The sequence below is a fragment of the Oculina patagonica genome, chromosome 8 (genome assembly GCF_052425735.1).
Source record: "Oculina patagonica isolate OP01 chromosome 8, crgOcupat, whole genome shotgun sequence".
Classification (NCBI taxonomy): Eukaryota; Metazoa; Cnidaria; class Anthozoa; order Scleractinia; family Oculinidae; genus Oculina; species Oculina patagonica.
In genome coordinates, this window is record NC_135765.1 from 11,297,893 (window position 1) to 11,324,738 (window position 26,846).

The window sequence follows — 26,846 nt, forward strand, 5'->3', positions numbered from 1 at the left end:
AATGCAAATAAATTTGAAAACGGAGAAATTTGAAAACGCCGTATAAAATGTTTTCCGTCCACATTAATCCTGATAAATTTGAAAACGTTGCAACGCATGCACAGAGCTATTGTTAAGCTAATCAAACCTTTTGCTTTGACAGAGATCACATGACTATTTGACGTCAGCGTTTTCGAAAAGCTCCGTTTTCGCCCGTTTTCGCCGTCCACACTAGTGCGTTTTCAACTGAATTTCTCCATTTTGGAGAGCGTTTATGAAAAGCTCCGTTTTCGGTTACCGAAAACACCGTGTCAGTGTGGACGGTTGGCCTATCCGGAGAAAAAAAGATACGTTTTCAAATTTACCCGGGTTAGTGTAAACAGGGCCTAAACATTAGTTTAGCAGGAAACTAGTTAAGAGAATAGTCAGTGTGAATCGCACGTGCGTAACTGGAAACGTCATTTTTAGGATGCTTACACTAGCTCTTTACCAATGAGCGAGCGAGAACACTGCCAGTTAATGCAAACTTGTGTATATCATTACTTAGTCTCTTCTGCGACTGACCTTCATCTTTGTTCTCCTCTAATAAAGCCGTCAAGGTGTCAAGCCTTTCCTTCATCTCTTTCATTTCACTTTTCGTCTGCTCTGATGAGTCTCTGATGCTTTCCTTCATTTCACTTCTCGTCTGCTGTAATGCGTCTCTGATGATTTCTGAAGATTAAAATTTAATTACTTTTACTTTCAACTCATTTGGACATACAAATATTAATTAATTGGTCGTTTGGTTAGTTGGTTCGTTAATTGGTTCGTTCGTTAGTTCGTTCGTTCTTTCATTCATTTTTAGTACTTTTTACATATGTCGAATGTGTCATAGATGCACTGATCCAAATTGAATCTTTTACCAAGAAACGCAGGTTAATACAAAAGAAATATTGGGGACACGTTTAAAACTGAAAGCTTCTGCATCCAAATTTTATTTAACCTGTTCCAGGCTCTTGCTCGTTTCTCCACAATCTAATGCCCTACTTTTAATCGTCAGTGGTCAGCTCCTGGGTTTTAACATTCACACTTGCTTCTAATCATGCATGATACTACCACATGACCTTACAGAATAGGTCCTCGACTATACCGAATTAGAGATTTCCTGTTCGTTTTCCTTTGTAGTAGCCGTGTAACGCTCAGTTTCGTTTGCATCTATACTACTTCCTCCTCCGCACGAAAATAAAACACATTTAACACTGAGTACACTGTTTGCAGGCCAAATTGTATATCTGAAATACTTGTGCCCAGCCACCTACTCAGACGTCTTGGGGCTTGTCACACAATTTGTCCTCCCCATCGTGGGGTAGGAATGTGTGACAAGCCAAACGGACATCTGTGTAGGAGGCTATTTTGTGCCAAGAGTAGGGTTTTATCTGTTAACGAATCCACATCTTTCTCATTCAAAAACGTTGTTCTCATGGATTAGGATTATTTGTACCTTGTCGCGGCGTGATATTTTGTTTTCATTATGTAAGTCCTATCTGAAAAAGTATCAAAACATTGTTCATGTTACCTTCCATCTCTTCAAGTTTGTCCTTGATGCTGTCATCATCTTTCTTCCATTGTTTCATGAGTTCTCGATAATGTTCCTCGATATCAGGATCCATGCAATCGTGTTCAAGGTTGTCGATGTATGCTCTATAACTTGATCCTCCCAATCTTACCAGGGCATCTCGGATTTCTGGCCAGTAAGTGTTAAAACTTGTATCATCAACAGAGGCTTGACTGGCATGGCCGTATACAGTGTTTCTGTAATACTTCACTCGGGCGATGTCATCTGCGATGCTTGTGTGTGTAGGTGGAGGAAGTGCATCCCAACCAAAGACAGGAGGGCTCAAACCACATATATTTCTAAGCAGCACTGTAAGAAGGGTTATATCAAAGCTTGCTGATGACACAGACGAAGGGACAGGAGGGTACAGCTTTCCCCATTGTGTAGGATTCAGGACTTTCCTCCGACCCCTGTAAAGTGATTGCAGCGTAGCATAATGCACAGAATGACTGGATAAAATGGCATGTAGAGTCGCTGGTGGATGTATTTTATCAAATGTCTCTCTCAAGGCCTGGGATCCCACATCCACCAAGAGGCGGCACAGCCGGGCGTAGTTGGTTGTCTCCTTGGTGGACACAAAGGGTGATGGAGTAAACGCCATGCCTGGACTGGTCACCAAATAAACCTGCAAACAAAACAATTCAGTAGTAAACTAAACAGCACCAAGTTACACACAAAGTACATATACCTTTTTTTCCTGTTTCACAATTTACACCAAATATTACCATCATTACCAACTACTCCCCAAGTCATCGCTTCTGCATACATTACGTCCGTTTATTTATAATTTTAGTCCACAATAATATTACAAGCTTCAATACAGCCTGCATCACCACCAGAAATTTCTGAAACTAGCACTGCCAATATTATCAGCTTATCTGCCAACACCATTACCACCGGCAATATAACAAGCTTTACTGCCACCCTCATGACTACCACAACCTGCCAATCCCATCCGCTTACTGCCACCATTATTACCACCACAATCTAACACAAGTAACACCCACTCAACAAGCTTCACTACCACTACCATCACCGTCACAACCACAGTCTAAGACAAGTACCGCCAATACCACAAGCTTCAATGCCACCACAGTCTTACACAAGCACGACCAACCCACCACCTGCACCCCTACAATCTTAATCAACAACTAGAGCCACCAATTACACTGCCAACTGCATCACCACCAGCACAATCTACCACTAGTAGCAATAATTCCACCAGCTTCACTGCCAACTGCTTCGCATCGTCAAACTACCACTAGTACAAACCAAACCACCAGCTTCACTGCCAACTGCATCACCACCATCACAATCCACAAGTATTACAATCAATAGCAACAAGTCCATTGCCAACTGTATCACCACCACCACCACCACCACAATCTACCAGAAGTAGCACCAACACCACCAGCTTCAATGCCACCTTTACTACTCCACCACAAACTACCAGTAGTACAATCAATACCACCAAGTTCACTGCCAGCAGTATTATAATCCGCACAACCTACCAGGAGTAAAACCAATACCACCAGCTTCACTGCCACCTGCACTATCACCACCACAATCTCGTAGTGGTCCAATCAATACAGCCAAGTCCATTGCACATCACTACCATAATTATTTACCAGGAGTAAAACCAATACAACAAGCTTCACTGCCAGTTGCACCATCACCACCACCACAATCTACCGCTGGTAGCATCAATACAAACAGCTTCACTGCCACCTGCATCACCACCACAACCTACCACCAAGTTCATTGCCAACTGTATCATCACCACCACAATCTACAAGTAGTACAATCAATACCACCAAGTTCACTGCCAACTTTACGGTGGCCCACAACTGTCACGGCAAAAAGAAAAGCCTCACGGCAAAAAGAAAAACCTCGCGGCAAAAAGAAAAACCTCACGGCAAAAAGAAAAACCTCACGGCAAAAAGAAAAAACCTCGCGGCAAAAAGAAAAACCTCGCGGCAAAAAGAAAAAACCCCGCGGCAAAAAGAAAAACCTCACGGCAAAAAGAAAAACCTCGCGGCAAAAAGAAAAACCTCACGGCAAAAAGAAAAAACCTCGCGGCAAAAAGAAAAACCTCGCGGCAAAAAGAAAAACCTCGCGGCAAAAAGAAAATCCTCGCGGCAAAAAGAAAAACCTCACGGCAAAAAGAAAAACCTCACGGCAAAAAGAAAAAACCTCGCGGCAAAAAGAAAAACCTCGCGGCAAAAAGACGAAAACCTCACGGCAAAAAGAAAAAACCCCGCGGCAAAAAGAAAAACCTCACGGCAAAAAGAAAAACCTCGCGGCAAAAAGAAAAACCTCACGGCAAAAAGAAAAACCTCGCGGCAAAAAGAAAAACCTCGCGGCAAAAAGAAAATCCTGGCGGCAAAAAGAAAAACCTCACGGCAAAAAGAAAAATAGGTCCGCACTGCGTACATGTATCTAGTGCTAAGCTTTATTAAGCTTTGTGCATTACTGTATTGCTCGGTCACGGTAGTGCATTTATTAGGATTTTGTCGGCATAGACTATAGGTGTAGAGGAAGGGTCAAACTATCAAGCTTCAACAGTGTAGCGAAGGAATATTGGTAGAAGTTATAAACAGGTGCAAGGTGATCCAGGAAAGCCATCTGCAGTAGACGTTGCATAATAGCTAGAGTCGCCTTATAGAAGCAACAAATTTCGCTGTTGCAAGTTGAAAAAAAATTGTTGCAAGTTCATTGCCAACTGTATCATCACCATCACAATCTACAAGTAGTACAATCAATACCACCAAGTTCACTGCCAACTGTATCATCACCATCACAATCTACAAGTAGTACAATCAATACCACCAAGTTCACTGCCAACTGTATCATCACCATCACAATCTACAAGTAGTACATACAATACCACCAAGTTCATTGCCAACTGTATCATCACCATCACAATCTACCAGTAGTACATACAATACCACCAAGTTCACTGCCAACTGTATCATCACCATCACAATCTACAAGTAGTACATACAATACCACCAAGTTCACTGCCAACTGTATCATCACCATCACAATCTACAAGTAGTACAATCAATACCACCAAGTTCACTGCCAACTGTATCACCACCATCACAATTTACAAGTTGTACAATCAACACCACCAAGTTCACTGCCAACTGTATCATCACCATCACAATCTACAAGTAGTACAATCAATACCACCAAGTTCACTGCCAACTGTATCATCACCATCACAATGTACAAGTAGTACAATCAACTCAACCAAGTTCACAGCCAACTGTATCATCACCATCACAATCTACAAGTAGTACAATCAACACCACCAAGTTCACTGCCAACTGTATCATCACCATAACAATCTACATGTAGTACAATCAACACCACCAAGTTCACTGCCAACTGTATCATCACCATCACAATCTACCAGTAGTACAATCAATACCAACAAATTCACTGCCAACTGTATCATCACCACCACAATCTACAAGTAGTACAATCAATACCACCAAGTTCACTGCCAACTGTATCATCACCACCACAATCTACAAGTAGAACAATCAATACCAAAAAGGTCACTGCCAACTGTATCATCGCCATCACACTCTACAAGTAGAACAATCAATACCACCAAGTTCACTGCCAACTGTATCATCACCACCACAATCTACAAGTAGAACAATCAATACCAAAAAGGTCACTGCCAACTGTATCATCGCCATCACACTCTACAAGTAGAACAATCAATACCACCAGGTTCACTGCCAACTGTGTCACCACCACAAACTACCACTAGCAACACAGATACCAACAGCTCAATGGCCACCTGCATCACCACCACCATCAACACCACCACTTCCACTAGCTCCATTACCATTAAATTCATAAGGATCAACCATCAGTGACCTTTTCAATAGGTGGCTTTTCAAATCTTGTCTACATCATGAATTATGTTGAATGTCTTTTTGAAAGTTTTTGGTCATCAAAAAAATATAAAAATTATATAACAAAAGGGAAAATTCATCCTGTAACCAATGAAGTTTAACATAGAGATAGGGTTGAGATATAAAGGTATCAAAAAGGTAGGGTAATAAAAATTTAATACTTAATTATACTGGCCTAGAGCTTTGGAAAAGGAAAAAAATATTAAAATGACTTACTCTGTCCTACTGTACAGGTTGAAATCCAGGAATGACTAATTTTATTCAAAAAACATGGTAGGAATATTGAGGACTTAATTGTGAATAATTATATATCTTTTATGAATATGGAAAATATTTATATATTGCTTTGCTATTATGTATTTTTTTTTTTAAAAAGTCCTATCAAAAATTTTCTGCTATCAAGAAATGGTGTGGTGTTTACTATGTTGAGGCAATCAACATGGATAATGCCTCAAAGTGTCAAACATTAGGTTGGGCATGTGAAACAAAGCTCTCAGTAAGGGTGTTATTTATAATTTTTACATACCAGTTACTGCATGTGATGAGATTTCCCCTGAAAAATCTTTAAAAAAATGGAACTGTGTCCCAGAGGAAAGTGGCGAATCGTTTCTGAAATGAACAACACTCAGTTTGAGATATATTGTCAAACACCGCGTAGCAGGGAGGGATAAGGCAAATACATTTTTTGAATACTGTTTATCTTATGTTATTTCCCCTGAAAGTTGCCTGTAATTCCAAACAATAGACTTATTAGTGAACAGAAGCGGAAGTGCATAGTCCGACATAGTAACAAAACAAAACACAAGCTGAAGGGCTGGGGTCAGGAGGGAGGTTGGTGGTTGTTAAAATAAACATGATTTATGCAGCATCGCTAACTGCAGGGGGTTGTTTACGTGTAAATTGTATCAGTAACATACTCGGAGAAATTCATTAACTAAGTTTGCTCATAAAACGACTTGAGTTTTCATTAAAATCTGTTCGGTTTCGTTTTAATGAAAATTATAGAAAACTGCCCTTAATTATTAAAACCTACACGACAAAATGTAACTTAAGCGTTGGGCTGCATATAAGTTAATAGTTATATAAAACAATGGCAGGGTTATTTACACTTCTTCGCCCTTTCTCAACAGTGTGTTTATATATATATTACACAGATTTCCATGATAGTAATACTGTATGCCTAGTATTCCTTAATGTACAGCCTTCATCGGCGGACACGCACGAAGGGAATCGATTAATTAGTAGCATCTCTTAAATCTGGAATTAGGTTTAACCAAATTTGGCATATTACTCGCCAAATCAACAGCTCCAACCAAGAAGCGATTCTTTCTACTTCAGAAAGCATTTCCTTTTAAGAACGCTTGGAATCTTGGTTTCACTTTCAATATACATATGGCTTCTCTTTGTCGTTTACACTTCCGCTTTCAGACTAGTTAATAAGATTTTCTTGCTGTCTATGCTCATAAGAAGTGACTGCTACTTTTCGATCCATAAATAATGAAATTTCCATATTTTGCTTGCGGTGTCAACCAATTGTGATTACGTTTCATAATTTATAATTATACGCATCTACCAACCTTTTTGCTGAATGTAAAATTTCCCTTCGATTAGAAACGTTTCCTTTTAATCGCAGTCACCAAGAAGGTACAACTGTGGACCTCAGAAGCGGATGTGTTGCTGTAGAAAACGAACAACTTTCGTTAAATAGATGGAGATAGAAATAATGTTCGTGCAAAGAACCATTGATCAAACATGTCGTCTAGACAAGGCGTACAAACAATTCCTTGTTCTTTCTCTTGTTCCTTTGTTGTCAGTAACGTAAATGTTTCTTGTAAAATTTTTCTTCCGTTAAGGACTTCTGAAACTTCAGCAATCTGTTTCATTCACGTTCGCTAGAACATTGAAAAGCCACTCCCGATCAAACCGAGGGTGTTTACTGCAAATTTAGATTTGCTGTTGATCACGAGATCAAAAGCACTTATCCGGTTTCAATGCAACGAATATGTCACGCCACCTTATAAAATTATAGATTAACTCGACAGTCTTGGGTACTCAAACTTTAAAATTAATGCGTGGCGTTTAATATAGAAAATAAAAAGTCTCTTGATGTTAAACTACATGTATATTTCCGTCTCGTTTCAAAAAGAGGCAGCATCGCAGGTATAGGATTGAAGAGAAAGGCCATCGACCGAGGAGAGGACGTGTGGGGAGGGAAAGTCGAGGATAGCAGAAAAAAAATGGCGAGGGTAGGGTGCTTATTGACCCCTGATACTTTCGGTGGCCTCTTCATTTCGCCCTATCCTCCACCAACGAGCTTGTTCACTGGCTGGAGCAAGAGATCGATACTGCTGGAAAAAGTGGACGGCAACCAAACGTCAATAACATTGATATTTGTGCAAGTATAGCGTGACGAGTCCAGCGTGACGTGTTTGTACAAACCAAGTCACGCACGTGCAACATTGTCGCACATGACAATCTCATTTGAGGAAAACCCCCTGACGTTTGTGGCTTTGTTCCGGCAAGACAGATCAGAATTATCTAACAAATGTAAAAAAATAAGAAAAACGAATCAGTGCAACATGCCGACGAAATTTTGTGCTTATTTCATATTCAGTTGTGTTTACACTCTACAACAATTTGTTGAGAATAGGTGAAATACCCATGACCTGATGATTTACCTTATTATAGGAATATAACGAGGCATTTCAACAACGAGAACAAAATTTACGCGTAATAAAATTAACGCAAATTTAGGAAAAGTTCTGGTCAAATGCTTATAGTAAAATAGTTAACATACATAAAATTAACGCGAATAGGATAGGATAGAATAGGTGAAAACCTCACTTGGTACAATAGTACAATAGTACAATCAATATACCACCAAGTTCATTGCCAACTGTATCATCACCAGCACAATCTACAAGTAGTACAATCAATACCACCAAGTTCACTGTCAACTGTATCATCACCATCACAATCTACAAGTAGTACAATCAATACCACCAAGTTCATTACCAACTGTATCATCACCATCACACTCTACAAGTAGTACAATCAATACCACCAAGTTCACTGTCAACTGTATCATCACCAGCACAATCTACAAGTAGTACAATCAATACCACCAAGTTCATTACCAACTGTATCATCACCATCACACTCTACAAGTAGTACAATCAATACCACCAAGTTCATTGCCAACTGTATCATCACCATCACACTCTACAAGTAGTACAATCAATACCACCAAGTTCATTACCAACTGTATCATCACCATCACACTCTACAAGTAGTACAATCAATACCACCAAGTTCATTACCAACTGTATCATCACCATCACACTCTACAAGTAGTACAATCAATACCACCAAGTTCACTGTCAACTGTATCATCACCAGCACAATCTACAAGTAGTACAATCAATACCACCAAGTTCATTACCAACTGTATCATCACCATCACACTCTACAAGTAGTACAACCAATACCACCAAGTTCACTACCAACTGTGTCATCACCACCACAATCTACAAGTAGTACAAATTATCAATACCACCAAGTTCACTGCCAACTGTGTCGCCATCACAATCTACAAGTAGTACAATCAACACACCAAGTTCATTGTCAACTGTATCATCACTACCACAATCTACAAGTAGTACAATCAATACCACCAAGTTCACTGCCAACTGTATCATCACCATCACAATCTACAAGTAGTACAATCAATACCACCAAGTTCATTACCAACTGTATCATCACCATCACACTCTACAAGTAGTACAACCAATACCACCAAGTTCATTGCCAACTGTGTCACTACCACAATCTAGAAGTAGTACAATCAATACCGCCTAGTTCACTGCCAACTGTGTCACTACCACAATCTACAACAAGGCTGCTGCCTAAGGAAATTTTTTAGGAGTTAGGAGCCCAGCTAAAGTTGCCGAAGACAAATCTGGGGGGGGGGGGTTACTTAGGCAAATATGTGGTCGACTATGTGGCCTAGGAGAGGGGCCCAGGGATTGAACCTTCCCCCAACATTATTGCTATAATATACCCGAATGTCCCCTAGGGGTACTCCCTATAGTGGACAACCGTATTTATTCGATTAAGCGCCCTGGGCGCTTATTAAATTTTTGGATCTTGAGGGTGGGCGCTTATTCGAGGCTGGGCGCTTAATAAATTTTCACCATTTTTTGCAAGTAGTACGTTTATTTTGCAAGAAAACAATGTATTATAATTAAACGTGAAGGTGTACTTAAGCTGAATTTTAAATGTTCATTAAAAAACTTTCAGTAAAAAAATTAAAAATTTCGGTCTTCGGGATAGTCTCTTTGTATTACTTAGTCAATTTTAATCTCAACTTCAACAATAATCAAAATTCCTTTTATGCCCTCATTTTAGGAGGGTGGGGGTGGGCGCTTATTCGAGGCTGGGCGCTTATTGACTTTTCCTACCTTTAGGGTGGGCGCTTATTCGAGGTTGGGCGCTTAATTGAATAATACGGCCTGGAGGCTCCATCCAACAGGGATACCTTTTTCAGGCTCCAGGTATATAAAAGGGTGGGGGGGCACTCCCATACATGAGCTATATAGGTATGTGCCGCTGTGAAGAGTATGGTTTTCAAGCAGTTTAGTCTGGGATAGGGTATAGAAATTTCAGAGAGTTTTGGTCTAGAAAAGGGTAGCATTTGCCGGGAAACCGATCGACGGTATGACGAATATAGTCCAAAAACTCGGAAGAGAAAGAGGCTTTCCTAAACGTAAATAAAATCATCGCGGCATCATTGTTCACAGATGTTTTTCAATTAAAACACTGATAATGATACAGTTCTAACAAAATGCAAGTCTGGGATAGGGTAGGGATTTTCAGTGTCTAGTCTAGTATAGGGTTGCAAAAATCAGCTGAACATGGTCCGGTATAGGGTAAGGGCTTCAAATTCTCAGCGGCACACCCCCACCCAAAAATATACCGGGTGCCCCCCCCCCCGGGGGGATTTCATGAGTTGCAGACTATACAAAAGGGGAGGGAAAACTGGTTTTAAAGTATTAAAAGAACCCTTCATAACGCTTGAACAGACCCACCAAATGATCAAGTCATTTAATAAGTCTTTTAAAGTGTTATTATTCAAGTGAAAAATAAGTAAAAAGATGTAGTATTCCTTTTGTTGGTATGTGAAAGGGGTGTCCTCTTCATGAGGGGGCATATGGTTTCTAAAAGGGTAAGGGGCGCTTTTACATACCAAAAATGGCAACCTCGTTCATGAGATCCTGGGAATGAGGTTACAGAAAGGGTATATAAAAAGGGTAAGGGTACCCTGGGGCAGAGTCTCCCCATAAAACTGTTTTTTACTCTGCAGCAACCTAAGAGACCCAGAGAAAAGAAGTTTGATAAGTCATCAATATCAGCAATATATATTATCTCTCCCCTCTGTGGGTTAAATCACTAGCTGGGCAGGGAGAAATAAACCAACAATGAAAACTGGCATGCATTTAGTTGAAAGCACGAACGATTTATTCATTTGTTAAGCCAGTGCCAGTCTGAGTGCATTTCATGTACTTTCATTTTTTCACATAGAAAATCAATGAACATGAAGCAGGAAAATCCAGTTCAATTAATATTTTAGTAATCAAGGTTAAAAAAGAAGCAATAATTTAGAAAATGCCAATAAGAAGTCAAAAACACCTGTGTAAACACTTTAATTAAGTTATGATCTTATCTTTGTTACATGATAACCAGTTGACAAAAATAGAACAGAAAATTTAAATTGTGAAAACACTTCAAATTACTTAACTCATCAAATAAGTTGTTTATAAAATTAATGTAGTAACAAAAGCAATTCATTTTATTCAAACTGAACATCTGAGCAGGCAAAAAGAATTGAGGTTTCCAGCACAAAAATTTGCTAGTTACGGATCAATGCCCGAGAATGCTTCTCATTATAAATGCGAAAACATGAAACAGTTCGTTGAAAATAACAACCTTAGTCCACAAAAAAGCGGCAGCAGATATGAAATGTCACATGAAAAGAAAGAGGCATACACTTTATGTTCATTCTAAAGTTAAGCGTTCAATGCTTTATAGATTAAGCTGAATTACATGTAAAACACGCCACGTAAGTTTGTGTACACATCACGATATTTGCACGTTGTTTTACGTAAGTTTAAGCCTGTCGGAAAGGTTTTCGTATCAAGCGTTTGCAGATTAAAATTATTTCAGACCTGATCCATGACTGCAGTAGCAAACAGATAGATTTCACTTTTGTATCCGTAAAATATATTTCTTCAGATTCACTTCGAAAATTCTCCGAAACGTCAACGAAGCAAATGAAACGTAATCCAGAACATAACACATTCCATATTTGGAAGTTAGACCCAGTCCTAAACACTTGAAAGCGAATGGTTTTCGAAGTTGCTAAATTTTGCAAAGACACGTCACGTACTTGATACGCTAAATGCGAACAATTTTAGCATTTTCGTTTAAAATGAAGCAGTTTTTTGTTTTAAATGGGATTTTTTATGCCAATGAAACAAGGTTACAAGGAAAATGAAGTCAAAGGATGGGAGTGGAAGATCAATGTTTAGGCGCCCATGCGGGCTCCTTGAACAAAAATTCAGTCGCCCGCACTCGTAACTTAGGCGCCCCTGGCGACCGGGAGCCCGTTAGGCAGCAGCCTTGTACAAGTAGTACAATCAATACCACCAAGATCACTGCCAACTGCATCATCACCATCACAATCTACAAGTAGTACAATCAATACCACCAAGTTCATTACCAACTGTATCATCACCATCACAATCTACCAGTAGTACAATCAATACCACCAAGTTCACTGCCAACTGCATCATCACCATCACAATCTACAAGTAGTACAATCAATACCACCAAGTTCACCGGCAGCTGTATCATCACCATCACAATCTACAAGTAGTACAATCAATACCACCAAGTTCGCTGCCAACTGTATCATCACCATCACAATCTACAAGTAGTACAATCAATACCACCAAGTTCATTACCAACTGTATCATCACCACCACAATCTACCAGTAGTACAATCAATACCACCAAGTTCACTGCCAACTGTATCATCACCACCACAATCTACAAGCAGTACAATCAATACCACCAAGTTCACTGCCAACTGTATCATCACCATCACAATCTACCAGTAGTACAATCAATACCACCAAGTTCACTGCCAACTGTATCATCACCATCACAATCTACAAGTAGTACAATCAATACCACCAAGTTCACTGCCAACTGTATCATCACCATCACAATCTACAAGTAGTACAATCAACACCACCAAGTTCACTGCCAACTGCATCATCACTACCACAATCTACAAGTAGTACAATCAATACCACCAAGTTCACTGCCAACTGTATCATCACCATCACAATCTACCAGTAGAACAATCAATACCACCAAGTTGATAGCCAACTGTATCATCACCACCACAATCTACAAGTAGAGCAATCAACACCACCAAGTTCATTGCCAACTGTATCATCACCATCACAATCTACAAGTAGAGCAATCAACACCACCAAGTTCATTGCCAACTGTATCATCACCATCACAATCTACCAGTAGAACAATCAATACCACCAAGTTGATAGCCAACTGTATCATCACCACCACAATCTACAAGTAGAGCAATCAACACCACCAAGTTCATTGCCAACTGTATCATCACCATCACAATCCACCAGTAGTACAATCAACACCACCAAGTTCATTGCCAACTGTATCATCACCATCACAATCTACAAGTAGAACAATCAACACCACCAAGTTCATTGCCAACTACATCATCACCATCACAATCTACAAGTAGTACAATCAATACCACCAAGTTCACCGCCAGCTGTATCATCACCATCACAATCTACAAGTAGTACAATCAATACCACCAAGTTCACTGCCAACTGTATCATCACCATCACAATCTACAAGTAGTACAATCAATACCACCAAGTTCACTGCCAACTGTATCATCACTATCACAATCTACAAGTAGTACAATCAATACCACCAAGTTGATAGCCAACTGTATCATCACCACCACAATCTACAAGTAGTACAATCAATACCACCAAGTTCACTGCCAGCTGTATCATCACCATCACAATCTACAAGTAGTACAATCAATACCACCAAGTTCATTGCCAACTGTATCATCACCACCACAATCTACAAGTAATACATACAATACCACCAAGTTCATTGCCAACTGTATCATCACCATCACAATCTACAAGTAGTACAATCAATACCACCAAGTCCATTGCCAACTGTATCATCACCATCACAATCTACAAGTAGTACAATCAATACCACCAAGTTCATTGCCAACTGTATCATCACCATCACAATCTACAAGTAGTACAATCAATACCACCAAGTTCATTGCCAACTGTATCATCACCATCACAATCTACAAGTAGTACAATCAATACCACCAAGTTCACTGCCAACTGTATCATCACCATCACAATCTACAAGTAGTACAATCAATACCACCAAGTTCATTGCCAACTGTATCATCACCATCACAATCTACAAGTAGTACAATCAATACCACCAAGTTCATTGCCAACTGTATCATCACCACCACAATCTACAAGTAGTACATACAATACCACCAAGTTCATTGCCAACTGTATCATCACCATCACAATCTACAAGTAGTACAATCAATACCACCAAGTTCATTGCCAACTGTATCATCACCATCACAATCTACAAGTAGTACAATCAATACCACCAAGTTCATTGCCAACTGTATCATCACCATCACAATCTACAAGTAGTACAATCAATACCACCAAGTTCATTGCCAACTGTATCATCACCATCACAATCTACAAGTAGTACAATCAATACCACCAAGTTCACTGCCAACTGTATCATCACCATCACAATCTACAAGTAGTACAATCAATACCACCAAGTTCATTGCCAACTGCATCATCACCATCACAATCTACAAGTAGTACAATCAATACCACCAAGTTCACCGCCAGCTGTATCATCACCATCACAATCTACAAGTAGTACAATCAATACCACCAAGTTCACTGCCAACTGTATCATCACCACCACAATCTACAAGTAGTACAATCAATACCACCAAGTTCACTGCCAACTGTATCATCACTATCACAATCTACAAGTAGTACAATCAATACCACCAAGTTGATAGCCAACTGTATCATCACCACCACAATCTACAAGTAGTACAATCAATACCACCAAGTTCACTGCCAGCTGTATCATCACCATTACAATCTACAAGTAGTACAATCAATACCACCAAGTTCATTGCCAACTGTATCATCACCACCACAATCTACAAGTAGTACATACAATACCACCAAGTTCATTGCCAACTGTATCATCACCATCACAATCTACAAGTAGTACAATCAATACCACCAAGTTCATTGCCAACTGTATCATCACCATCACAATCTACAAGTAGTACAATCAATACCACCAAGTTCACTGCCAACTGTATCATCACCATCACAATCTACAAGTAGTACAATCAATACCACCAAGTTCATTGCCAACTGTATCATCACCATCACAATCTACAAGTAGTACAATCAATACCACCAAGTTCATTGCCAACTGTATCATCACCATCACAATCTACAAGTAGTACAATCAATACCACCAAGTTCATTGCCAACTGTATCATCACCATCACAATCTACAAGTAGTACAATCAATACCACCAAGTTCATTGCCAACTGTATCATCACCATCACAATCTACAAGTAGTACAATCAATACCACCAAGTTCACTGCCAACTGTATCATCACCATCACAATCTACAAGTAGTACAATCAATACCACCAAGTTCATTGCCAACTGTATCATCACCATCACAATCTACAAGTAGTACAATCAATACCACCAAGTTCACTGCCAACTGTATCATCACCATCACAATCTACAAGTAGTACAATCAATACCACCAAGTTCATTGCCAACTGTATCATCACCATCACAATCTACAAGTAGTACAATCAATACCACCAAGTTCATTGCCAACTGTATCATCACCACCACAATCTACAAGTAGTACATACAATACCACCAAGTTCATTGCCAACTGTATCATCACCATCACAATCTACAAGTAGTACAATCAATACCACCAAGTTCATTGCCAACTGTATCATCACCATCACAATCTACAAGTAGTACAATCAATACCACCAAGTTCATTGCCAACTGTATCATCACCATCACAATCTACAAGTAGTACAATCAATACCACCAAGTTCATTGCCAACTGTATCATCACCATCACAATCTACAAGTAGTACAATCAATACCACCAAGTTCACTGCCAACTGTATCATCACCATCACAATCTACAAGTAGTACAATCAATACCACCAAGTTCATTGCCAACTGTATCATCACCATCACAATCTACCAGTAGTACAATCAACACCACCAAGTTCATTGCCAACTGTATCATCACCATCACAATCTACAAGTAGTACAATCAATACCACCAAGTTCACTGCCAACTGTATCATCACCATCACAATCTACAAGTAGTACAATCAATACCACCAAGTTCATTGCCAACTGTATCATCACCATCACAATCTACAAGTAGAACAATCAACACCACCAAGTTCACTGCCAACTGCATCATCACCACCACAATCTACAAGTAGTACAATCAATACCACCAAGTTCACTGCCAACTGTATCATCACCACCACAATCTACAAGTAGAACAATCAATACCAAAAAGGTCACTGCCAACTGTATCATCGCCATCACACTCTACAAGTAGAACAATCAATACCACCAGGTTCACTGCCAACTGTGTCACCACCACAAACTACCACTAGCAACACAGATACCAACAGCTCAATGGCCACCTGCATCACCACCACCATCAACACCACCACTTCCACTAGCTCCATTACCATTAAATTCATAAGGATCAACCATCAGTGACCTTTTCAATAGGTGGCTTTTCAAATCTTGTCTACATCATGAATTATGTTGAATGTCTTTTTGAAAGTTTTTGGTCATCAAAAAAATATAAAAATTATATAACAAAAGGGAAAATTCATCCTGTAACCAATGAAGTTTAACATAGAGATAGGGTTGAGATATAAAGGTATCAAAAAGGTAGGGTAATAAAAATTTAATACTTAATTATACTGGCCTAGAGCTTTGGAAAAGGAAAAAATATTAAAATGACTTACTCTATCCTACTGTACAGGTTGAAATCCAGGAATGACTAATTTTATTCAAAAAACATGGTAGGAATATTGAGGACTTAATTGTGAATAATTATATATCTTTTATGAATATGGAAAATATTTATATATTTCTTTGCTATTATGTATTTTTTTTTAAAAAAGTCCTATCAAAAATTTTCTGCTATAAAGAAATGGTGTGGTGTTTACTATGTTGAGGCAATCAACATGGATAATGCCTCAAAGTGTCAAACATTAGGTTGAGCATGTGGAACAAAGCTCTCAGTAAGGGTGTTATTTATAATTTTTACATACCAGTTACTGCATGTGATGAGATTTCCCCTGAAAAATCTTTAAAAAAATGGAACTGTGTCCCAGAGGAAAGTGGCGAATCGTTTCTAAAATGAACAACACTCAGTTTGAGATATATTGTCAAACACCGCGTAGCAGGGAGGGATAAGGCAAATACATTTTTTGAATACTGTTTATCTTATGTTATTTCCCCTGAAAGTTGCCTGTAATTCCAAACAATAGACTTATTAGTGAACAGAAGCGGAAGTGCATAGTCCGACATAGTAACAAAACAAAACACAAGCTGAAGGGCTGGGGTCAGGAGGGAGGTTGGTGGTTGTTAAAATAAACATGATTTATGCAGCATCGCTAACTGCAGGGGGTTGTTTACGTGTAAATTGTATCAGTAACATACTCGGAGAAATTCATTAACTAAGTTTGCTCATAAAACGACTTGAGTTTTCATTAAAATCTGTTCGGTTTCGTTTTAATGAAAATTATAGAAAACTGCCCTTAATTATTAAAACCTACACGACAAAATGTAACTTAAGCGTTGGGCTGCATATAGGTTAATAGTTATATAAAACAATGGCAGGGTTATTTACACTTCTTCGCCCTTTCTCAACAGTGTGTTTATATATATATTACACAGATTTCCATGATAGTAATACTGTATGCCTAGTATTCCTTAATGTACAGCCTTCATCGGCGGACACGCACGATGGGAATCGATTAATTAGTAGCATCTCTTAAATCTGGAATTAGGTTTAACCAAATTTGGCATATTACTCGCCAAATCAACAGCTCCAACCAAGAAGCGATTCTTTCTACTTCAGAAAGCATTTCCTTTTAAGAACGCTTGGAATCTTGGTTTCACTTTCAATATACATATGGCTTCTCTTTGTCGTTTACACTTCCGCTTTCAGACTAGTTAATAAGATTTTCTTGCTGTCTATGCTCATAAGAAGTGACTGCTACTTTTCGATCCATAAATAATGAAATTTCCATATTTTGCTTGCGGTGTCAACCAATTGTGATTACGTTTCATAATTTATAATTATACGCATCTACCAACCTTTTTGCTGAATGTAAAATTTCCCTTCGATTGGAAACGTTTCCTTTTAATCGCAGTCACCAAGAAGGTACAACTGTGGACCTCAGAAGCGGATGTGTTGCTGTAAAAAACAAACAACTTTCGTTAAATCGAGATAGAAATAATGTTCATGCAAAGAACCATTCATCAAACATGTCGTCTAGACAAGGCGTACAAGTCACGCGAAGTAAATAATAATTCCTTCTTTCTAATCACCTTTGTTGTCAGTAACGATAATGTTTCTTGTTAAATTTTTCTTTCGTTTAGGACTTCTAAAACTTCAGCAATCTGTTTCATTCACGTTCGCTGGAACACTGAAAAGCCACTCCCGATCAAACCGAGGGTGTTTACTGCAAATTTGCTTTTGATCACGAGATCAAAAGCACTTATCCGGTTTCAATGTGACCAAAGAACTCCATATGTCACGCCACCTTATGATAAATAAACTCGACAGTCTTTGGTACTAAAAATGAAAAATTAATGGGTGGCGTTAAATATAGAAATAAAAAAGTCTCTTGATGTTAAGATACACCTATATTTACATCTTTTCTTTCGAAAAGAGGCAGCATCACAGGTCGGGGATTGTAGAGAAAGGCCAGCGACCGAGAAGAGGAGGTGTGGGGAGGGTGGAGATAGCACAAAAAAAAAAAAAAAACGGGGAGGGTAGGGTGCTAATTGTCCTGACTAGTTCTGTGGCCTGTTCATTTCCCCTTGTCCACCACCAAGGAGCTTGTTCACTGGCTAAAACGACAGATACTGCTGGTAAAAGTGTAAGGCAACAAAACGTCAATAACATTGATATTTTAGCAACTAGAGCGTGACGAGTCCAGCGTGACGTGTTTTGTACAAACCAAGTCACGCACGATCTACCGAACCGTAAATTGGCGCATATGACAATCTCATTTGAAGAAAAATCCTGATGTTTGTAGTTTTGTTTTGACGAGTAAGATCAGAATAATCTAACAAATGTTAGAAAATAAGAAAAAACGAATCACTGCAACATGCCAACGAAATTTCTTGTTTATTTCCTGTTCAGTTATGTACACAAATATGTGAGTTACATACGACGTGGTGAAATTTAAAGAATAGGTGAAAAGCTCACTTGGTAAGTGGGCCTACCTCACTTGGTAAGTGGGCCGAAGTCCTGCCTCGAGGCAGGACTTCGGCCCCTTTGATGATTTGTCCGTTTTGACAAAATTTGCCCTTGTCCAACAAGTCGTACGCACTTGTTTTTGCAATTGTTTGACAAAATGTATCGCGCGTGCAACGCGGACCAATCATAAGACAGCTGCTTCTTTGTTTTCCTAAAATGTTGGACAAGTTGTAGGTCTCGAAAAGCGTAATCGCACTTGTGTTCTGCAACAAGTGACTCATTAATGATGAAATCTACCATTTGTTTCAAAATTTGTCCGCTAGTGCGATTCGGCCCTTAGGAGCAGAACGCTACTGATCACTCTAAAACTGCTAAAACTCTGAAACAACCCGAGTCTGACGCGTCCTGGCGTCCGTAGCTGGACCTAGCTGGCGGGATTTTGCGCGCGAGAGCTTTGTCTCAGTGGCCAAAACATCGAACACTGATCAATTTAAAAGTCCACCGGTCTGATCTTCATTTCAGTCTTTTTAACTGAATATTCGTATCCTTTCCAAGTTTTCCAAACGATGCCGTCGCGCCATGTTTGACTGTCCATCAATCTGGTTGGTGTGTACTGTCCGTTTCGGTAGAAACCATTCAGGTTGCTATAGGAACAGTTTTCGTACCACCAGGCTCCTTGACAATTCACAGCGCAGTTAGAAGTAGACCTTATGTCGTTATCTCGATCGTTAGTTGTGAATGAATAGCCATTATGATAAGCCATTGAGTCTCCAGCGGTTCCTAAACAAAATGAAGATGCATAATGTTTCAATTGAGCTGTGTTCGAGAGTGAATATAAAGAAATGTATGGGGATTTCGAAACGGTCTTATCGTAGTAAAAATATTGCGGATAATGCAAACTTTACTACAAGAAGTAACAATCAACGCGAAACCCTTAAATCGCTCATATTCGCCATTTTGAGTGTAGAGATGCCCAAATACAGCAAATGAAGTAAGTTTACGTTTATTTTGAGCTGGAATATAGTCATTTAGTATATACACACTCAGTGATCTTGGTGTTTCAAGCAATCTGATTGGTTCGCTATCTCGGGCTAATGAGCATTATTCACTCCCTACGGAGTGAATAATGCTTGATCCAAACTGAAACAAAATGGCCGGCGTAAACTCGCGTTTCGCCGGCGTTTCTGAATCGCAAATACTAAGAATACAAGAAGATGCTGAACCAGAAAAGACAAAAAAAGGCTAAGAAATTTGGCCTGATGGTTTTCAAAGTAAGAGAAGACTACATATTTCGCAATTTGCAGCACAATGTCCACACAACTCGAGTACTAAAACGATAAACAATTGCCAATTGCTTACCGTCAAGTCGCTCTTCGCCGCAGATTTATCGGCAGCAACATCAAGTGTTATTCAACCAAGATCCTCCACAAATATTCAGGAAAAAGTCTTTGTGCAAGAAAACATCCAGTTTTCACCACAGTTCTGCAGACATTCAGTAAGCTTATAATTCAAACTTTCAGGTGGATCCTTCGCCAACTGCTCTTTCAATTTTCAATTCAAGTGAACTTCAAAAGCTTTGATTCAACGGTCAAAATGTTTTGCAAGCAGGTTTTTGATCAGATTGCAGGTTTGAGTGATGTTAAAGGACCATTTTGCTAGATTGTGACGAGGATTTTATCGAAGATTAACTAGATTTGCCATGTTTGAAGATTCTGTAAACTGTTTCGCGCATGTCGGTTAGTGCCGCTTATATGTACGTTTTCCACGCATGAATAGCCCAATTTCGATATATTAAAATTCAGCCTAAAACAATAGACCTCAGGACGAGGCTCCGGGGACCAAACTATAGAGTTTGTGGGGTTTATTCCCCGGAGCCTCGTAGCTAATTCTATTGTTTTAGGCTGAATTTTAAAATATCGAAATTGGGCTATTGAGAGGTCAATTAAATCGACTTTAAATGGTTTCCTTATGAAAATTTTGAGATCGCTTGTTGTTGAGATCACTTCGTGTGTATATACTAAAACAATTATTCTTTGAAATCTCGGTGAATAGCGGCAGAATATTCACCCCGCCGCTCCGCGGCTCGGTGAATACTCTACCACTATTCACCTCGATTTCAAAGAATAATTGTTAATTATAGCAGTATTTACGATGATAAAAACCGCATCGAAATCCCATACATTTCTTTATATTTCGAATATACAAACGGTCACATACCGCTTGTATGGGTCCCTGTGACAAAACTAGGGATGAAAAGTGTTCAGGCCTGCGATTTCCATCGCAGAAAAACACATTTTCACGCGTTTTTTTTGCCTGTCACATTTCCTTCAGAAATCCGGTACGAAAGATCAAGGAAACAGTGCTAGAGGAATAGTCGACGACAAACGCTCAACTGGTACTTAGTCACCTCGCTGCCAACCGCAAACAAATCGTACTCGGCGTAAGCAGTGTTACCTTCAGTGTCTTCCAGATCGACACGCAGCTTGTATCTTCCACTGCTACTCAGGCGGTTTAACTTATCTAGCCCGAGCCAAAATTCACCAATCAGGTTGCCGAAGCCAAGTTTGTAGTCCGCCCAGTCGCGGTAGAAATCAAATGAGCCATCCAGTCTCTTCTGGAACACTGTCCACCCCCCACCGGCTGCCATCAGGGTTGATTGAATAAACACTGTCAACTTGTTTACCAGACTTGTACAACTCACCACAGTTCTTGAAAGCTGTGAAACAAAACTGCCAAGGTAAATTGTCGTGGGGCTAAACCAAACTTGATTATTTAGTGTGAGAGTAACAAGAAAATCAATCCAAATTGTGCGATATCTGAACAGCATATGTAGAAAATTTGAACAACCCTGGTACAACGTAGTTTTTATTGGATTCAAACCCATGGACAATTGAGGGCCAAAGGGAAAAAACTATCCTACTCCTTATGTTTGGACCATCTCCTGCTTCTTGTTAGCCCTCTGTAGTCCAGCTATGATTCCGCGCTCGACTACACTTCTTAAGGTCCATTGATGCAGACTGTCTCCTCGTGAAATTTGTTAGCTGAGGTTATGTCTTTAGCCCATAAATAAGGTGACTCTAGAACTGGAAGCAAGTCCTCCATACAAAATGTACTTGGATATGTATGGGTCCGGAATCCATGGGCTTTGTGCGTAATGTCAATGCAACGGATGTCTGCCCTCTCTGCTTTCCCCTCTCCCCTCTCTCTCCTAACAACCGTCCCCCCTTCCCCCAGCCAATAATATTAAGGTCATGTTACTAAGTATACCTGGTATTTCTGTTTGACACTCGTTTCCAGTAAACTTGTCTGTACACTGACACTGATATCCTTCACCTTGTTCAATGCACGTGGCTCCATTTTTACAAGTCGCACTAGCACAAGGCTGCAAAGGCTCTGCAGCTATAGGCAACAACATAACACACACAAATGACATTATTGTTTAGTTCATCTGTGATGTCTAGCTAGTAGCATAACCCAGTGGCTTACTGCCAAGGCAAATATTAAGATCGGATTGACACTTTCTGTCGGCGAGGCAAATTTCCGTTTCGTAAACGGTCGTTGCCATTTTTAACGGTCGATGCCATTCCAACTAACGGTCGATGCTTTATTTAACGGTCGTTGCCAATGTTGCTCTTGAGAAATGACGGGAGAAAACGCAAAAACGTGATATTTTGTTCCAGGGATCCCTTTTTACATTCTTCGATAAAACCTGGCTACTGACTTACGGGAAATTCTGGGATTTAGATCAAATCCAAAATGGCGGACGAATGGTCCATGAAAGATCTTATAGATTGTGCTGTTAGTTGATTAGTGAATCAGCATTTCCATTGTACGAAAGACACGGTTAACGTTATCGCCCCGGAAGGACTTAAGACTTTTTTCCTGGCTAAACTTCCTGAAGATTTCGATTATCAAGTAGAAAACATAGAAAGAAACCAAACGAACTTCGGGGCATAGAAATAGACATAGTTTATTTAAGGTATCACGGAAAGAAAATTGCCCTTTTTGTTCCAAGTGAAATGTGTGCAACCCATCAATTGTAACCCCCATAAAATATATATTTTCTTTAAGCTTATTAAATGAAGTTTAAAAATTTATAAAAAAAATAATGGAGCATGAAAATAAAAATCTAAGACACCGTTTTGTAGACCAATATATGTAGATCAAATTCCACATAAAAGTTTAGGCTCTCACGTAAATGTGTTCTCAAATAAACCTAATGTTGCGCAACATCATAATTGCAAACAAAATGCTGACGTTGCTTATTTTGGTCTATATGATCAAAACAAAGTCCAAAACTGCAATCTTTATTCAATAAGCTTTCAGAAAATGTATACTTTATTGGGGTTTCCATTGATGGTTTGCACCATTCAGTTGAAACAAAAAGGGCAATTTTTTTCCGTGATATCTTAACCACGTAGAGTCGTAGCTCGTTTGTAGCGACTCCTGCTGTGTGCCTCTTGTGTTGCATGCAAGCATGCCTTTAAGCGATTTTTCCCTTTTTATGAGAGATCAAGGGAGGTTCTTCGAATATCTCTCTCGGACAACTCGCTATTACGGACAAAATTCAGATCCCCGAAAAAAACTACAGAGGTTTGATTGAAATGACTCCTGCTATTACGGACTCTCGCTATTACAGAATTACGAACACTTTCGTGGAACCAACATGACAAAATTTATTAGCTTTTATTGTTTTGAATTTCGATAAAGCTGACATCACAAACTTTTCATACAGAACATTATAACGTAAAATTGCAGTCTGTTGTTCGTTTTTTGTCAAAAAAAAAACAACACTTCAAAAGACTTCTGGAATGTATATTTTTGCAACAGCAGACTTTGCTTTTTTAACTCAAGTTCGCGCATTTTCCTTTCAGTGTATGGAGCAGAGTTGTCCCTGGTAGGAAGGTTACACTCTCCCCCGCGCTTTTTTTTTTTGTCGAGCGTTTATATGAGAAAGTTGTCCCTGTTGACCGAGCCAAAACTTGCCCTGGCGGTTCAAAAGACTGGCGAAAGTTATTTTGAAATATCTGTTATGGCGGCCTTTTCTAAAATCAGGAACGCTGATCATGAAACATCGACGAAGACCATTTTTAGACAAATTTACCACCGACTTCTATTTCAAATTATCTGCAATGTTGTTTTGGCCAATTGTAGCGTTTGCGCATTCTCCGTTTGTGTCAACTTGTCTCTGGTAGGCGACGCAAAAATATAACCGAACTGTTTATATGAAAAAAAATGGCTCGCTACCCAGGGTCACCCTACCATCAAAGCGAGTGACCCTCCACCCAGGGTCACCCTGCCTCCCGAGCCAACATTTCCCAGCTATTTATAACGAAACGTATAAAAAGCTCTCTCGTCCGAGGTGGCTCGGTATGGAGGGTAACCCTCCTACCAGGGACAACTCTCCGCTGTATAAACAGGCCCTTAATTGCCAACTACTGCCTAACAGTTTCACAATCTCGCCAATGTCTTAATCATTTAACGTATGTTAACAGCACTTTTTATCCCTCACACCCCGCTATTACGGACTCTCGCTAATACGGACACTCAACAACGTCCCAAGCGTATCTGCTATAACGAGAGTTGACTGTAGATGCAAATAAAACAACATTTTCGCGGAATATTTCAGACCCTGTCCTTTGACAGCGAGTATTTTGAGAGTTTAAAGCATATCTTGCAAATAAAAATTAAAAATAAACAGAACTAGCAAAACTTGAAGAAAACTACAGAGCTATAAAGGTGCCTAACTCTACAAACAGGACACCGTAGAGATCGTATGTCCTCTAGACATTCGGCTCTTTTAAATTCATACTGCCTCCAAATAAAACAGCATAAAGTGCCCTTCAGAAACAAGTGAAAAGCAAAAAGGTAGAAAGACCGAATGTTATACGGCAAATGTTCAAAAGTCACGAACGTTGTTACAAAGTCTTGTAACAGTACAATGGACACACAGCAGGGGACGCATAGGTCTGTCAATTCCGGCCGTTTTACGAAAATTAGACAAAATATCACGTTTTTGTGATTTCTCCCATCATCCCTCAAAAGGAACATTGGCAACGACCGTTAAAAAAGCATCGACCGTTAGTTGGAATGGCATCGACCGTTGAAAATGGCATCGACCGTTTACGAAACGGAAATTTGCGTCGGCGAGCCTATCGTTTTGGCTATACAAATAATATCATTTTGATATCTGACGTTAAAAGAATTGGGACAGTGATCTTTTCAAAAGAATCACAAGTGACACTGGCCATGTATTATATGACTTGCTACCACCCAAACGCGGTAACAGAGCTCTTAGAGCAAGTGGCCATGATCATGACTTCATACTCCCTAAAGTAAAAACGGAACGATTCAAACGGGCTTTTGTAAATAGATGTCTTTTTAAATTTATTTCTTAAAATCTTACTTGTAATACATATGATAGGTTCTTTTTTCGAGTTTAGCTTAGTTTGTTATTGATTTTAAAGCCGCACGTATGTTGTATATTAGTGTTTTTATATTTTATATCTATTTATATAATATTAGTATTTTTATATTTTATATTTGTATATTTATTTTAGTGTCCCCAATTAGCTCTTTAGCTAAATACCATTGACACTTAAATAAATCACAAGTGACAGTACATTAGAGAGGGCCACAAATTTATTAGTTGTAAAACTATTACGTGTAACCCTCTATAAATAAAGTTTTGATTGATGTATGTATGTATGTATGTATGTATGTATGTATGTATGTATGTATGTATGTATGTATGTATGTATGTATGTATGTATGTATGTATGTATGTATGTATGTATGTATGTATGTGACTGATTTCTTAATAAAGACTTCTAAAGACTTCTACTACTTACGACTAGAACACTCGCTATCTGATTGGCTAAACGGGCATCTCCTATCGATTGCGGATAGAATGCTGTCAGAGCGGGCGGCAAAACGATCAAACAGTCTCGCCCAACATCGTGTTTGAGGCATACAACATGGGCAAACGAGCAAACGATGTTTGAGCAAGCATCGACCAAAGTGAGCCCACATTACGCTTTGTGCGTATTACCGCTGAAACGTCACACGGATTTGATTTCTGATTGATTGTTCTTTCCCGCTTGGGCTTGCATTTTTGTTTTTATCTGTTTCTCTGTTGTCGATCGAAACGTCGACCTTAAAAAACCCCCAAAAAACAATGAGCAACTTTTTTATGTTTACAAGACGCTTTTGCGAATGGCATCCAACCTATCATAGCATGCATGACCATTTTATGTGCAAAGAACCTGCCAAGGGATCATTTCAAAATGGTTCCTGGATGCTGCTGGTTTGTTGATCACTGGTGATTTAAAGGCACGTCACTGCGTAAATTGACGGGTCGACATTACGAACAATTAGCTTCGAGCTCAGAGATCCAATTTACTGCTAGACCTACTTATTTTGATAGTATACATGCATTTTACATTCAATAGTGAATTTTGTAATATTCTATCTAAATCTGTAAAACATGTTTTAGTTTATTTCCTCGATTACAGTCCCGCACTTTATAACTTGGGCCTCAAGCGGTCACTTAACTTGCCTTGTGCGCTTGAAACAGCAATTACAATTTTTTTTAAAAAAGATTAATTA

The 26,846-nt window shown here is 39.2% G+C and overlaps 1 protein-coding gene and 1 pseudogene across 3 annotated transcripts in view; both read right to left on the reverse strand.

The window, feature by feature from the left end:
- Window positions 1–18,503, reverse strand: part of LOC144662655 (uncharacterized) — a 30,038-nt pseudogene extending 11,535 nt beyond the window's left edge. Inside the window, exons 1-6 of the transcript XR_013572493.1 lie at window positions 18,362–18,503; window positions 18,128–18,227; window positions 7,086–7,185; window positions 6,035–6,117; window positions 1,535–2,198; window positions 544–690 (exon numbers count right to left, since the gene is read on the reverse strand). The product of XR_013572493.1 is annotated as an uncharacterized LOC144662655 (transcript). The remainder of the gene's footprint in view (window positions 1–543; window positions 691–1,534; window positions 2,199–6,034; window positions 6,118–7,085; window positions 7,186–18,127; window positions 18,228–18,361) is intronic.
- A 789-nt stretch (window positions 18,504–19,292) lies between these two features.
- LOC144662627 (ficolin-2-like) lies at window positions 19,293–23,272 on the reverse strand. 2 transcript variants are annotated; one of them, XM_078523488.1, is made up of 3 exons: window positions 22,506–23,272; window positions 21,693–21,954; window positions 19,293–20,018 (listed from the first exon to the last, which is right to left on the reverse strand). In XM_078523488.1, exons 1-3 carry the CDS (start codon window positions 22,593–22,595, stop codon window positions 19,729–19,731), a joined length of 642 nt encoding a protein of 213 aa, XP_078379614.1. In that variant the 5' UTR covers window positions 22,596–23,272; the 3' UTR covers window positions 19,293–19,728. The 2 variants fall into 2 exon arrangements, with proteins under 2 accessions (XP_078379614.1, XP_078379613.1); XM_078523487.1 differs by having other exon boundaries at window positions 19,293–20,014; window positions 21,605–21,954.
- Between the last annotated feature and the right edge of the window lie 3,574 nt (window positions 23,273–26,846).